Source organism: Leuresthes tenuis, unplaced genomic scaffold (genome assembly GCF_036924035.1).
Source record: "Leuresthes tenuis unplaced genomic scaffold, fLeuTen1.0.hap1 SCAF_6, whole genome shotgun sequence".
Lineage (NCBI taxonomy): Eukaryota > Metazoa > Chordata > Actinopteri > Atheriniformes > Atherinopsidae > Leuresthes > Leuresthes tenuis.
Genome location: NW_027325360.1, coordinates 23,354,240 through 23,369,687, shown reverse-complemented (window position 1 = coordinate 23,369,687; position 15,448 = coordinate 23,354,240). Strand labels below are relative to the sequence as shown.

At 40.9% G+C, this 15,448-nt stretch overlaps 1 protein-coding gene across 2 annotated transcripts in view; it reads left to right on the top strand.

Moving 5' to 3' along the window:
* dtx1 (deltex 1, E3 ubiquitin ligase) overlaps window positions 1-15,448 on the top strand; it is a 41,171-nt gene that overhangs the window by 17,250 nt on the left and 8,473 nt on the right. Inside the window, exons 3-5 of one of the 2 annotated variants that reach the window (XM_072388319.1) lie at window positions 4,279-5,026; window positions 13,116-13,177; window positions 13,404-13,535. In XM_072388319.1, the coding sequence (XP_072244420.1) occupies window positions 4,279-5,026; window positions 13,116-13,177; window positions 13,404-13,535 (942 nt within the window). Of the gene's footprint in view, window positions 1-4,278; window positions 5,027-13,115; window positions 13,178-13,373; window positions 13,536-15,448 lie in introns of both variants that reach the window. The other variant, XM_072388318.1, reaches the window with a different exon arrangement.

Sequence of the window (15,448 nt, the reverse complement as noted above, 5' to 3'; positions counted from 1 at the left end):
GTGAAAATTGCCCTACTACTTCTCTCATATCAATTTATTTAATTATTTAAACTCACTGATTTAAACTATTGACATAATTTAGTGAGAGTATATGTCAATGATAATAGTTTGAGTATGACAAAACTGCATTAGAATTATTTGAGGTTGTATTAAACCCTCAAGCCATACTGTATATCTTACATACAGGATTGATAGTAATTGTGCATTTCTGATATAAACATCCAGCTAAATTAACAACGGAATGCAATTTTTCCAATTTGGTTACTTCCCCTGCAGTGTGCCTCTAAGGGCAGCTGAGGATGTTGCAGCTTAATGATGCCTGTCCTTCCATTTCAAAGAGTGATTTACAAAGAGACCTTCTCTCACTTCCAGACAAAAACAAAGCTATTAAGGATGGAGACTGGCATGGCCTCATTTTCCCCCCAGCTAAGATGTGAGAGGCCAATTGAGCTCACCCTGAACCCATCCAGCCATTCATGACTATGGGGTTAGAGTCCCACTGCGAGGCCCGATTGGAGCAATACATCACACAACTGCAGCTCACCCTGGGGGGGGGCACATTGGTGCTGGGAAAGGACAGCTGGAGGACATCGTGGGAGGGTGATAAGTGATGAGAAGGGAAGGCAGGAAAGATGGCTGCCAAAGGCACACAGGGTCAGACAGGAAGTGGCCACTCTCGCTTAGTTTCCTGTGAGGAAGAGTGGGAAGGGTCACAGGGAGAACATAAGCAGCTCAGTTCAGGCTTTTTGGCCAGGGCAGGTATATTGTATATACAGTATTAAATTACACAAATATTAGGAGGCAGTGAATAAAGTTTCATGGTGCCTGTGTTTGTGAGACTTCCCAATGTAGGCCCCAGGAATACTGTGTTGTTGTGGTGTCTCCCATGGTCCCTAATCAGAAGCTTAAACAGTCCCTGCTAAAGAATGACAATATTAAACAAATACATCTATAAAAACACCTGAATTTTCACTATTACAGCCTTTCTGTGGTACCAGCACATGCTTCAAAATCTCACTCCAGCAGTTAATAATCTCCTAAAAACCCAACTTTTTTTTGTGTTTAGGATAAACATATTTTTGTGTTTAAAAGTTTTTGCCACACAGGCAATTGTCTTGGGAAATGACTCTCACATTCTTCCTCATTCAGTGAACCTTTGTTGGTTGGCCATATTTGTGTGGCCATGCCCTCATCTCAGTCCCCCAGCAGTTTTGCAGTCTACTCCAACTCTGAAAAACCAGGGTAGAGACAATTCCTCCCATTTCTCTTGGACATTCTCGCCTGTACTGAGGCTCAGCAGTTTACAGCCACTGCCCCATGTATCAAGAGACTCGCAGCTTGAGTGCAGGAATTGCAAACAAGACTGGTAAAGAGGGGAAACATATTAAACCAGTAAATTTACCAGTTGACCATTATCCCTACTTTGAAACCGGGTCAGGCTTTGTAATCACTTTAGTGGCAAAACCAGCTGTTTTGGGGTTGAAATTGCATAACAGCTTTCCGAAAAATGATTCTTTGATGGGACATGGTGGTGTCTTCAGATAAACTGGATGTGTCATCAATTAACATCTTTGGATATGATATGAAGCTTTACACAATCTGGTGCCGTACCATCGCAGCCATTAACAGAACATGTCAGATCTGCCATCCTCGGAAAGGAAGCAAAACACTCCAAGTGAATTCTCATCCTGGCGTATGCTGGCTTCTCTTGATGCTCCTAATGACATTGGTTCCTCTCAGCACATGTAAATTAGCTGCACACCCCCAGCCAGCAAACAGTCAGGATTGATAAACGTTCCATATTGAACATGCTGGCTGTCTGACCCCACCTTTTTGATATTGAAGGTGGTGCTCTGCAGATTCATAGCAAAAATCCTCAGGTACATCATGGCTGATTATTCTCATATGTGCTGTAACACTTAAAAATGAATCTCTTATTGACATTGTAACTAGGTTGACATCTTTTTTTGACTTCCAAAAAAAGGGAACTTGAACTTACATTTCACATTTCTGTGTGACCCTAACAGTACAAATAGACTTTCAAAAAGAGCTACTGTTGATTTTTCCTCACCAAAGTTGAGAGCTTTAAATCGATGATTCAGAATAAAACATCTCCACATGTTCAAATATTTATGAAGCTTGCGGTAAATCTACCCCTGAGCAAGGCTGTATGGAGCTGTGCTGCTATTGAGCGTGGCCAGAAACATGCGGTGATGCTGAAAGTGTTGAATGTAATGCATCCCTCAGGAACAACAGTGATGAAGAGCCACATGTGTGGCTCTCCATCACAGAGCCTTCAGCTTCCACAGTAAAGAAACTGACTGACTTTACGAAGATCTGTAGAGGCTTTATTTTTTATTTTTCCTTATTTTCTTAAGAGAAAAAAAATAGAAGAAATTAATCCAGCCATCCATGAGAAGACACAGATGCAACTTGCCGAGAAAGTTGTGCATGGCTGGCTGACTGAAGACATGAGAGACACAAGCAGCTGGCTCACTGAGCAGTCATCTGTGAGTGTGTGTGTTTGTATGAGTGTGATTCTCAGCAGCTCCAAATGAAATTAGCCATCAAACTGAGTCCTTTAAAAGGAGTCTGCAGCAGACGCTCAAGGTCAGACTTGCTGATTTTGCTGATGCACTTTATTCCCTGGTGTTGGCATCAAGCTGTCAAACAAGGGGTTGCCACTGTCCACTAACCCTCCAAGTCAGTGCAACACCTATTCACTCTCTGTGCACACTCCCTTCCCTCCATTATCACCATGGTCCTCTCTGGCATGGGAGTGTGCATTTACCCGTTAAATTAGCTGGGAGGGACGTGGGAGGGGGTGACGCTGGAGTGCTTGGATACCAATGCTGACGTGCAGTGTGGAAATGGATAGGCTAAGGTGTCCTGATTTCCCATGTGACTACTGTAATTGTGTTATAATGAAGGTGGGAGCTGAGTGGCCATCAGCAGAGGGACAGAAATGCAAAGCTACCGGCTCAATGTCCTCCTTCTTCCTGTCGTCATTCACAAGAAAGTACAAGCTGAGACAGCAAGGCATTGTGGATATGATGTCTGTGTTTCTGCTTGTTAGTCCCTCAAGTATGTGGTGAGATGTTACACCTCATCCCCATCAGTTGGTCAAGTTGCTGTCTCAACACTTGTTAGCTGCCTTGATGAGCCTGAAACTGCAGAAAACCTCATGTGTGTGCGTATGTGTGTGTGTGTATAATGACAAAATTATAGTTTAAGATCCAAGCAATGCTCTGAATTTGTGAAGCTTTTTCAAGACAATCTGTTTTTTGTTTTATGTCTTTCATTTTCTACTTGTGGTCATATCAGTTGAACTGAAGTGCAATTTCATTGATCTTGCACACAAAGCTCACTTCATTAGTCGTAATGTTTACAACCACTGTGAGAAGTACAGGTCATGGTGAGTAACACTGTTGACATCATCATTATTAAAATCTCCCTCAGGAACCACAGAGGACATTATCCAAATGTTAAATAGATAAATTACCCCAATGATGTCATCATCCGGGTAATCTAAAGCTCTGGCTTTAAATTTTCTATCATAAAAAACTAGAATTGAGAGAACGAAAGGTTTCTAGGCAGCAGATTAGTCTTACAAAATACACCAATCTGCCTAATATTGAGAGGGTCCTCCTAATGCCACCAAAAGAGCTCTGACCAGTCAGGGTGTGGACAAAAAACATCAAAGGATATCCTGGAGTGTTTGGTGCCAGCACATTAGCAAAAGATCATTTAGGCCCTGTGAGTTTCGGCATGGGATCTTCATGGATATCAATCCGTCAGATTGGACGCCTCAGAACCTTTTTTTTTTGGGGGGGGGCAAGCAGTTTTTGCATGGACCACTGCTATTCTGCAAGTGTTGTTGAGTGTTGTTGCCAAATGGGGGTTGGGCTATGGTGGTCTATAAAAATATATAGATAAGTGGCAAGCATCAAAGTAACATCCATGTGAATATCTACATACAGGTTTGTCCCAGCAGAACATTGCACTGCACCAAGATGAGTACTGATTAAACCTGTCAGTTGTTTTTTATTGTTATGGCTGATCAGTACATGCCATTCAGTTACAGTATGTGTGTGTGTGTGTGTGGGCGTCTGTCTGACCCATAAAAGGATAAAAATGCATCCTTTTTTTTCTTCTAAGTCTCTTGTAAGTCCTTCAACTTTAGTTAAATCATGTTAAATCATATTTGTGCAATTTTAACAGCTTTCGAGACAAGAAGCCATGTTCATGTTTCTTCTTTTCTCTGTTCTTTACTTTCAGGCACCATGAGACCAGTGCAGAGAAACTTCTACGAGCCGTCGTCCGCCCCAGGGAAAGGTGTGGTGTGGGAGTGGGAGAACGACAACGGCTCATGGACGCCGTATGACATGGAGATCTGTGTGACCATTCAGAACGCCTATGAGAAGCAGCACCCCTGGCTGGACCTGACCTCTCTGGGCTTCTGCTACCTCATTGACTTCAACAGCATGTCTCAGACCAACAGGCAGAGCCAACGCAAGCGACGTTTGCGGAGACGCATGGACCTGGCTTACCCTCTCATCATGGGCTCCATTCCCAAGTCCCAGTCCTGGCCAGTGGGTGCCAGCTCTGGCCAGCCCTGCTCCTGCCAGCAGTGTATCCTGGTCAACAGTACAAGAGCTGCCTCTAATGCTATTCTGGCCTCTCAGCGGCGTAAGCTGTATGGAGGGACTGCGGGGAACTCGGGCGCTACAGGAACCCTCACTGTAGTGCGGCAGAGCAACACCTTTGCTGGTACCTCCCTCTGGTCTCCAACATCCGGCTCCTCCGGCACCAACAACAATAACATAAGTGTGGGAGGTGGGCAAGCTAAAACTGAACAGGTGCAGTCGCCTCTGTCCTCTGCCAACTTCCCCTGTTCCCCAGTGATGCCATCTCTATCATCCGCCCATGGCCACCACGCTCTCACCATCAACGGACAGAACAACTTGAACCGGCCAGGCACACAGCGCATTTCCATGGGGACTGCCCGAGGAGCCATTCCACCAGGGTAATGATGTTCGCAAACAGAATCATGCATTTCCCTTGTTTTATCATTCAGATTTTCTAAAATCTACAGTAGCCTTCTACTTGGTATAGCATGAGCATAGGGATAATTTTCAGCTTAATTTACAGCCCCACTGAAGCAGTGGGTGAATATAAAAAGAGCCTGTCTCCATGTCTGCCTCACAAAGCTTCATACTGAATGTGGCAGATTGTGTGGTGCTCATTTTTATCCTTTCTATACTTCCTTCCCTGCAGATTTATGACTGCTCTCTTTTACGGGCTGATCAATGGATCTGCACAGAAAAGTCTTGTCCTGTTTGCTTGATAATACTGAGCAGGAGCCCTCTGCTTCCATATGTGTATCTGCCATGGTTGCTGCTCAATAATGAGCTTATGTTGGCCCCAGCAGGCGTGAAATACTGCAGCTCTTCTGGATCATTCTGTTTCTTGTGCTTTGAACTAATTTGCTGCTAACAGACTGCGCTGAGGTTGTATTGTCATCTGATGCAAAAACAGTCTGACACTGCATGTGGAATATCTGAATGTCTGTTTAACTGCGTCTTTGTTTCATTGTGCAGTGTGTATGTGTGTGTGTCATGTAGATGCACTGTCAGACATATGAAGCGGGTATTGGTGTAGCTGTGGAAACCTGTTTGCCATGGAGGCAGAGCTCCACTGGGGAAGAATGAATAATGGATCAAGGAAAAATGTGAGCTTCAGTAGAGCGCTCTGACCTCAGAGCAATTCAGAGACAGGAACCAAGGAAAAGAAGTGTGTAAGCTTTGTAACCGATACTTCAGTCCCGTATCCTGCTTTCTTATACTAAAATAAACCCTCTCCTGGTCTAATTTGATTCCATTTTGTTCACACTGCTCATGGGGAGAGACACACTTACTGGATGTTTGAATAATACTGTACCTCACCCAGGCAATTACACTTTCTGTGGCCTAATTCGGGTCACTTAAACGTTTTATTTTTTTCTGACATTTCTACTATAGCCGACTGCTTCTTTGTTTCCAGCTGCTGGAAAATGATGTGTCTCTGTGCAAAGACATTTGTGATGGAGAGGCAGAAACGCGTTACCTACTCAAGGACATTTCCTCCGTCTTTTAAGAATTCAGTTAAATCTCAGGTGCGTAGAGTTGTGTATGACGTGACTTTTTAACCTCACAACTCTAACGTTACTGTGGAGACAGTGAGAGCTAGAGCGAGAGAGAGAGGAAGAGAGACGGGGGGATGAGGCCGCATACATTGGTTCCCAGGCGAGTGGCTCGACACACAGGATGAATGTGGTTAGCATAGACACAGCAGGACATGAGAGCTTGCAATCACACACAAACACATGCAAACTGAATTGTGAACTCCCTCGCACATTCCCACAAGCGTGCTACAGACAGATAACAGAGGAACCCACACAGAATGTAAATCATCAGATTTGTTTTTCACACACCTACGCTCTAATATAACTGTTGGGTGCAAGAAAGGTATTTGGAGCATTGTGACTTGTTTACATTTTAGTTTGTGTTATAAAAAAAACATGCAAAAAAACCAACAAACTTTTTTCCATTTGACTGACTTCATGTGCACGTAAGCTGGCAGAGTGTCGTCTATGTTTCCATGTCCTGTGCATCATTATTTGTGACAGTTGCAATTCAGATACTGATCTTTTTGCTTTTTGTATTGTGTATGGGGGGGTTGTATTGCCTGATGCATCTGTCTTGCATGCACAAATATTAGAAGTGGCACCATCTGCTGGTTTGTATCAACACATCGGTTTATCCTATAACTGGGCAGCCCGCATATCACCACCTGTAGAGTGTAATAGTGACAGATGTAGACTGCTTGCACGCTACTGCTTGTGCCAAAAGCAGAGATGCCTTTTTTCATTCAGGATTCATTTTTCTGATTATTTTCTTTTTGATTGATTCTGCAAACTGAATCGAGCAATTGTTAAACCAAGACAATGATTGGTATTTTAATGTTACACACCTAATGATTGGTTGAATCTACCTCAAAAGTTAAATATTGACCAAATGAGTTTATTTGCCGTTACAAACCTTCAGCCAGAAGTCTTAGTGATTATTTGACCTCTCTTTTTGGCAGAATTTGTGGATTGAGTTTGAATGTATTCATTTTCTGGATCCAGCCTACATATTTTTTTGATTGGGTCAAAGCATTTATCCCAAAATCTTAATGTTATCCAAATCTCCAGAAACTTTTTGTGTTTGAGGTAATTGTGTAAAGTTTCAGCTGTGCAGCTAATAGTTTGAAACTATACTGAACAATTCTAACGGTAATTGTTCGTCTTCATTATTCCCTCCTCTTTCTGGAATCATCTATCATTTCCACCTGCACCAAAACGTCCCCAGAACACAATGTTACCACCACTATGCTAACAGGTGGTATTTTGTTCTCCCACTTGTACCATGCCATTTGATCATAAAACTTTGTTTAAGAAACTTGTTTTGGTCCATGTGGTCAGTTGCAAACTTAAGGAGAGCTCGTAGGTGCCAATTTTGGAGCAGAAACTTCCTTCCAGCATCTCTCTCCATTGATATGTGACACTGTTCTGTTAGCTACAAGTTATTTGGGCTTAAAGGTTACTAGGATGTTGCTAACCATCCAAACCAGTTATCTCTTGGCTATGGTTGAGGGTGACAGTCTTAGAACTTATTATCTTATCTAGTTCTTATTTTTGTGCTTTACTGTATTGTTAGTTTCAATCATTAATATTTTGAGTCACATCAATATGTTGACTCAACATTACATCTTCATTTGAAGCAAGTTTTAAAGAAAACAATCTGGATCCAAAGTAACTTTGGTGGTTTCCTCATTTACCCATGATTCACCTGCTCTTCCTGTTCATCAGATTTCATGACGTTTAGCTTGGTCGTTTTTGCTTGCTCAGCCAGTAAGCAAACTTCAAACACGATGCCTTCGAAAAGAAGAAAGAGCAAAAAAACCAAAACATTTAAGTCTCTAAATGGATATCTATGGTTCTGTTTTTAAGTTGTGGTTAAAGTGAGTGTTTAACAATTAAAGTTAATGTAAATGTTTCAGGGTCTCGGCTTAAACTTGTACTCACTGTGAACCGCTCTCTCAAAATGAGATTTCTTGTCATGACAAAAAAATGATGCCACTGAATAGTCTTTATGTTTTGAAAGACAGACTGGTGGTGGAATAATCAGAGACGCAATTTCACAAGATGTATGGGGATTTTTTTTTTTTTTTTGGGCTTTTTGACTCAAACCACTTCCTCTTGTGTTTGACAAAGTTGAGGTCTACACTGCCATTTTGCTTTCTGACTGTTGAAAAATGCGAAGTTAGAAAAAAAATAAAAAGGTCACTTCTCTGCTGAAAGAAAACATTTTCAATAGCACGTTGAGTTGTGTTTACGAGCCCCTTGTGCTAAGAAAGCTTGTCTGAGCGTTGGCCTGAGGGTTGTGAATATGTCGAGTGCACAGATCATTATTCCTCAGTGAGCTGCTTTACCACTCTGCTCCGGTGCTCCCCTTAGGTTAAAAATTAATATTGTAACAAATGAATAAACTATGGGAGCTCATATGGGCCAAGATGATGCAATTTTGAAATAGCTGGTGTCATTATTTCTTATTTTCTCAGCAATTCAGTTGCATTGTGACATATATCCTCCCACATCCATCTCCATTGTTGCAGGAAGAAGGGTTTGCCTCCGCTTCCTGCAACCAGCATCAATATTGCAATTAAGCACTAACAAAGTTCTCTCCATCTAACCCCCCTCACATTGTCTTAATGGTGCATAATAAACAGATGAGGAGATGTTAAGCCTCTGTCAGCACTTTCTCAGCTAGGCTTAATGTGGACTCTGTGCTTGGGGAATCGCATCTGATTAAGTCGTCAAGGAAAGGTAAAGATTCCCTCGAGACGGAAAGCATGAGACTGAGCAGACGAAGGGGCAGCGATCCTCATGCCTGCAGGGACTGTAAATAATGTGGGATAAGAATGTAGGCACTGGCCTTATCAATGAAATGCATTGATTGTTGGTCAGAAATTATAGCTTTAGTCATGAAAAGCATCATTGTAGCATGAGGCTTAGGCCTTTATCTTTGTTTTTTTTATAAAGTTGATCTTTGTGGTTTGCCCTGTTTTTAAATATGCTATGTTATGTTATGACACACTTTTGGCTTAGTTGCTTCGTTGTCACTTTTGCAGTGTGGGTGCAGGTCTGTAGAGATTTTTTTTTTTTTTTGCCCAGAATTCAGAATTTATTGGAAGCTTGACAAAGTTTCACAATGTGCATTGGTCAGCAACTTGTTCAACCTCTTTCAGCTTTGGTTGGTGGCAGATGATGTCAGCCAGGACATTAGTGATGTTTCCAAAGTACTTGACTTTTATTTTGTAAATCTTGCATATTAAATGAGCCATGTCCAGCTCCTTCTGCCCCACAACATTGTAGCATCCTAAATGCGCCCAAATGCTTCTCTTCACTGAAGAAAGAACTGGCTGCATTCCCTACTGAATTTTCTTGCCACTTCATGTTATTTTAACTGCCGACTCTTGGACTTTGAAAGGTAACTTTCATAGCAGCTGACTTGCATGCTGTTGCCCTTACAACATCAAAATGTAATCTAGTGCAGAAGCTGGATGAGGTACAGTATGTGAGAAGTCAGCTTTACTAAACGGACAATTCAATGTTATGAATCGATTCTGAGATGCAGGAAATGAGAGAAATGTTTCTTATGTGAATTGCAGAAATGGGAGTTTATTAAAGACAACAGACTCTGATGTACTCGTGCTGTTCCTGGATAAAATAATAAAAAAGGTAAACTTCAAAGTTGATCCGTGGAAGTCATCCAGTTTTACAGACTGACGGCACAGTGCGATGAGATGACTTGTGTCTTCAACCCCAGTGCTGAAGGCACAGCCAGGGTCACTGCCTCAAGAGGTGCATCTTTCTACATTAAGTAAACAGGCGAGGAGAAAAGAGAGTGAGATGATGAGTTGCAGCTGCAGGCAGGCTTCAGACTGACTGGCTGATTAGGTACTCACTGTTGTACTGTCAGAGGTTCTGCTGTGTATCTATCACAGACCTTGTGAAATGAATGAGATCAGGATATGAATGGAAATTTGTTTACAACGTGTGCATCAATCTGTCTTTGTAAATCTAAAGCACAGGTAGTGTAAACAAGAGTGGTGCTTGTGTCTTTCCATCTAGCAGATAAAGAATGTCAGTAGCTGTTTTATCGACATATTTATCATGGTTTCTGGCTGGTATTTAGATCTTTGTTAGAACTGAAAGGCACTGATGAAGATGAAAGATCTTTCTATTTAATATTAGGCTATGCTACAGATCCTTGATAGCACCTCCGGACTGTGTGCTTACAGCTTGTACAAAAGGTGCATACAGCACATAAGGGGATGATTTAAATATGATAAATGTGTTGTTGTTTTTTTATATTATCAAGTTGTGCTTTAACTCATCATGTCTACTTTTAATATGCATTGTTAACCAACGCTCGCCTTCCTCATTTTCCTCTGCAGTGAGGACAACAGTCAAAATTGACTGCCCACCTCTGATTCAAGCTGGTACTTTGTCGAGTGAAGGACATCTGCGTGTCGTGAAGTATTGAGTGGTTAGTTTTTGCTACATGTACAGACACCAATAGAGTTTACCCATTATTTCTACTGTTGCAGTTTAAAGTGTCAAATCACTTGCTGTAGTTAAAGAGCCTGTGAAAAAATCAGATATGGTTTCACACCCCTTACCATCCTTCCGTTCGTCAGAGCATTACTGCACATCAGTTTGGACTTGCATGAGTCCTCTTCACATCAGGAATCAGCTGATCCTGGGTTCCGGTCCACCAGTGTGAGCCACAATGCATCTGAATGTATACTAGAGATGCAATAGGACACAGCAGCATCTCCTCCAGGCCTCATGGTCTCTACGTTCCTGCACTGAGCTTATTGAAGGGCTTCCCCTGGCACAGGAACAGAGGCTCTCTCTCATATCAAAGCAGTCTGTTGATGTGGATTCGTGCAGAGCTGAGGAGCTGCAGGGCCAAAGAACTCAGCGGCTTCATTGTCAAAAAGCAAGAAGATTCAAAAATCTCGGTGTGTGCGTGCGTTTGTGCATGTGTGTGTGTGTGTGTGTGTGTGTGGTAAACTTTTGAATGTGTGATTCACTGAGAGCAGATTTCTTTTATCTCCTTGATGTTAAACCCTTACAGACAGGTGACAAGTTGACCTAGAAAGTGAATAGATCCCCTGGTTCAGTTATGATATTTTAAGCATTCTGCTGGCATCCACTTGTGCCCCCAAGAGGGGAAGATTCGCAAATCAATACAAAGTTGTTTTGAGTGATCACCTTTCTTCTCTGATAAAATATTTCTACCCTGATGGGTACGATCTTTTAAAAGTAGCCCTGTCAGTTTGGCTGCTGACACGTGGACTCTAATTTAGTTGCTACTTTATATCCTATTATTTTCTTTAATCAAATGAGTGCAGGACAGAGAGTGCAGAGCAGATTTACTTATATTAGATACTGACAATATGCTGTTGAATAATTGTGCAAATGTATTTGTCATTTACTATTATTAATAGATGATAGAAATAAAATATAATGCACTAGAGGAATTTTGTGAGGTCATCAGCCCAACCCAGGGAGTATTATTATTATTTTCATGAGCATGTCACTGCTTTGCCAGTATGTAAATGTGTTCATTAGCACAAGTCAGCCAGTGGCATTGACCAGCTGGCATCTGCAACTGTGTTTGTATTGCAGATATGTGAGTAGTATAACAACATTTTTAATCTGCATTCTGATTTATAGATTTGAATTATCAATATGATAAGAAATAATAAAACATTTAAATTCTGCAGCCTCTTGTATTGTGGACACGATGCATACCCAAACACTTGTCAATGACAAAATATCTCGGCACTATAGTAAACTCTGCTTTATTAATATTTGAAACATGACCATGATCTACAAAATTAACGTAACACTGTACTCAATAAGAATTGAAACTTGCAATTAAGGTCATAGACTCCTTAGAAAAACAGTTGCCAAAGTAATATATTAGAAGTAAGGTCATCACTACCTTATAGTTGAACTTCTTTTGACAACTTGAACAGTTGCCCCCTGCTGGGCATTAGAACATCAGCAGTGTTGTGTCCTCGCTTCACTTTTTCCATCTGTCCATCTCACATTTATGATCTTTCCTCTTGTCTTTTCTAACAGACAGAGCAGAATTTTCAGGTTTGTGTATCTCTGTTCATTGTTCACTCTATTTTTAGCTTTGCTTTGGAAATCATGTGCTAAATGCTCCACTATGATCTCATTTGCCAACTTTTTCCATCCAACAACACAAATGGCAATCTAGGCCAAAGACACTGATATCAACTGGCAGACAATAATTAAATGGTTGTGACACTAATATTAAAAGCAATAGCATATTAATTTCACATACATTGAACTTTGTGTTCTGGAGCTCTTTAGCAGCCTCACATCTAGATCATTCATATGTGTGATGTAATGATTACTTCTGTTCGGAAGATTGATGTGATCTCAAGTTAGGGCCTGAATTTAATCAGAGCTTTATTGACTCCAAATGTACTGATTTTCCTAGCTTTGACAAGGTATTAGTGGCTTGTTAGATTTTGTTGACCTCTTACTTTTTGCTCGAAGAAATGCTTTTAGATACTGTCTGAATTGTGAAAAGAGAGTTGCTGAATTGTGTGCTCATACAAATGCCCCAATGGTTTTGTCCGCTCTGCTCCACAGATCTTTTGGAGTGCGCAAGTCAACTGTCATCTGTGTTTGCAACAAATTCCAACCTCTCCAAATGTCATCCTGAATCAGGCTCTGTTGCCGTGCTTTGTACATGAGTCAGGCCGTCTCATCCCATTGCAGTTGTGTTGTGTTAAAGCACTTGACATTTTAACTTTAGTAGGGTTTTTTTCTGGCATGCAGAGCAGAACTTTCTGCTGTACTTAGCTTTTTCATCTGTAGCATAATAGTGCTGTGGTGCACAATTTGGATAATTTCCTGCTCAACAGTTGTTCAGTTTCTTTATTACGACTTTGTTTCACTCTTTATTGCTTTTTTCTTAAAGAGTTCCTGCCCTCCCTGTGAAGAATCTTACTGGCTCTGGACCAGTTCATCCAGCACTAGCAGGTAAGACTACATCTGCTCAGCAACATGTTTGGTAATCAGCTAGATATTGGGATTTTGGTCTGAAGGTGTTGTGTGTGTGTGTGTTTTAAAAAAAATAAACATTAACATTTATTCATCCAAAATTTACCATCACTGTTTTTTACTTTTTTCCTACTCTTTTGTGTTTTTGTGTGTGTGTGCTCTACATATGTGCCAGGTATGACAGGTATCCTGATGTGCGCTGCAGGTCTGCCAGTTTGCCTGACACGAGCTCCAAAGCCTATACTGCACCCACCACCCATCAACAAGAGCGACATGAAGCCTGTGCCAGGGATCAACGGCATGCGTCGCAAAACCAAAAAGAAGCACCTTAAGAGAGGTGAGTTTAATGGAATCAAGTGAAGAAAATACCATTAAAGGAAATAGTATAAAGCCTCACCATTAAACATTTTTATAGTGTGTTGGTGAATGACTAGGAAATGCACTGAAGAGAAGAATAGACCAACCACTGACAGTCACCAGATTGTCTTTGTCCTGCCAAGCTTTGCAACATGTTCCCTTATCAGCTGTCTGTGAGTCTGTTGTTTAACATGCAAATTAACCCCCAAATAAACTGTGAAAGGATTCATTATTGTTTGATAGACGCCTACCATTTCAGCTCTGCAATGGTTGCAATAATTTACTCTCATAGAGGTTTGCTGATTGGTTACTTTGCAAAGTGTTTCTTTATCTTTAAAAAAGCTCATTAAAATATAAAAAACTATTTGATAGACACAGTTTGACTGTGGCAGGAAAGTAAAGGGTCTGTTGCCCTGAGCTGGTTTGAAGGGTTGCTGGTCCTCGTGAGCTGGCTCATGAAATCCATGTGTTTCTTGGGTGTCCATTCTTGTACTATGCTTGTCCTCTCACTCAGCCCTTCAAAGCTCACCTTTACTAAACTCAGACTTATCTGTGAGGAGATGATGTGCTAATACTTTATTTTTCAGTTTACACTTTCCAATAACTTCCTAAAGAGGAATTGATGCATGGCTCTAATCGGTAGGAAGTTTCCATGCACAGGAAGACAACTTGTTGGTCATTATAGGAAAAATGCACAGTGCAGACCAGTTTTTTTGCATTGTAGAGCTTCAAAATGGGCCCATGTTTCATTTAGCATATGTAAACCCCATATATTAAGGATTAGTGAATAAAAAGGTTGGAGGGTTGAAATGGAGCAGTTTCTTCATGGAATTTCCTTAGAAAATCACCAACTAGTGACGAATTGAACAAATCTAAGTAAAATCAATTTAGGACAGTAAGTTAGCGGTCATGCTAGCAGCTGTGTGAGATTCTTAGCATTGCTAAATGTTCATTTTAAGAAAGTAATGGCAATTACCATGCTGATATTTAGCAGGTAGTGTTAACTTTAGTCTCTATATTAGTTTAGTGTCTTAACATGCTGAATATCTGCTGGAAAAATAGACCAGATGCAAGGCATCTGGAATTCATATTGGTATGTTTCAAGCTGTGTGTTTGTGGCACAGTTGTTTTGGCCCAGATAGCTTCCTGTTGAGGCAGCTAAAGACAGATTTTAGATCAGACAACACCTAAAAAGAGGCTAGTATGTGATATATATGAAAACTTTAGCACCACAAAACTGGGAAGTATAAATTTTTTTCATAGAAGAAAACCTGACATATCATAGATGGAAATGCACAGGTATATGAAAAAAGGCTGCGTTCCACTTGGAGGAAGGCCACTCTGTTGTGCATGCTGGTTAATTATCAAGGTTTTCCAGGGCACAGAAAGGAACTTATCGTTGATGACTACACTTTTTGTTTGTGTGTTGTGACAGCATGAAATTTTTGCTGTGAAAAAGGTCTGTTTCCTCATATAAATAAGTGCAAAGAACCCTTTCTCAGTTCTTCTTACTTGAGGTTTGGCAAGAGTTTGCTTTTACCAAGTAATTTTGCTGAGTTTATCTTATTAGTTGAAGCTAGCCTGTGATGGACAGATGGCTCATCCAATCAACTGCCAAATATCTTTTGACATTGCCCTTTTCCCTTACATTCTCCAGTGAAGACTTTCCAGATGGATCTGTGAATGGTTGCAAACCATCTGTCAATAAATAAATAAATAAATCCCTCTACATTACCTTATTTGTACTTATAAACTGATTTACTTTTCCATGAAAATTTCTCAAAAACAATTAGAAATTTTGCTGAAATGTTACAAGTGTCAAATAACACAGCAGCCAAAAGTGCTGTCTTTATGAAACTAGGGATACTGGAGGGCTGTGAGTGGGATGAACAC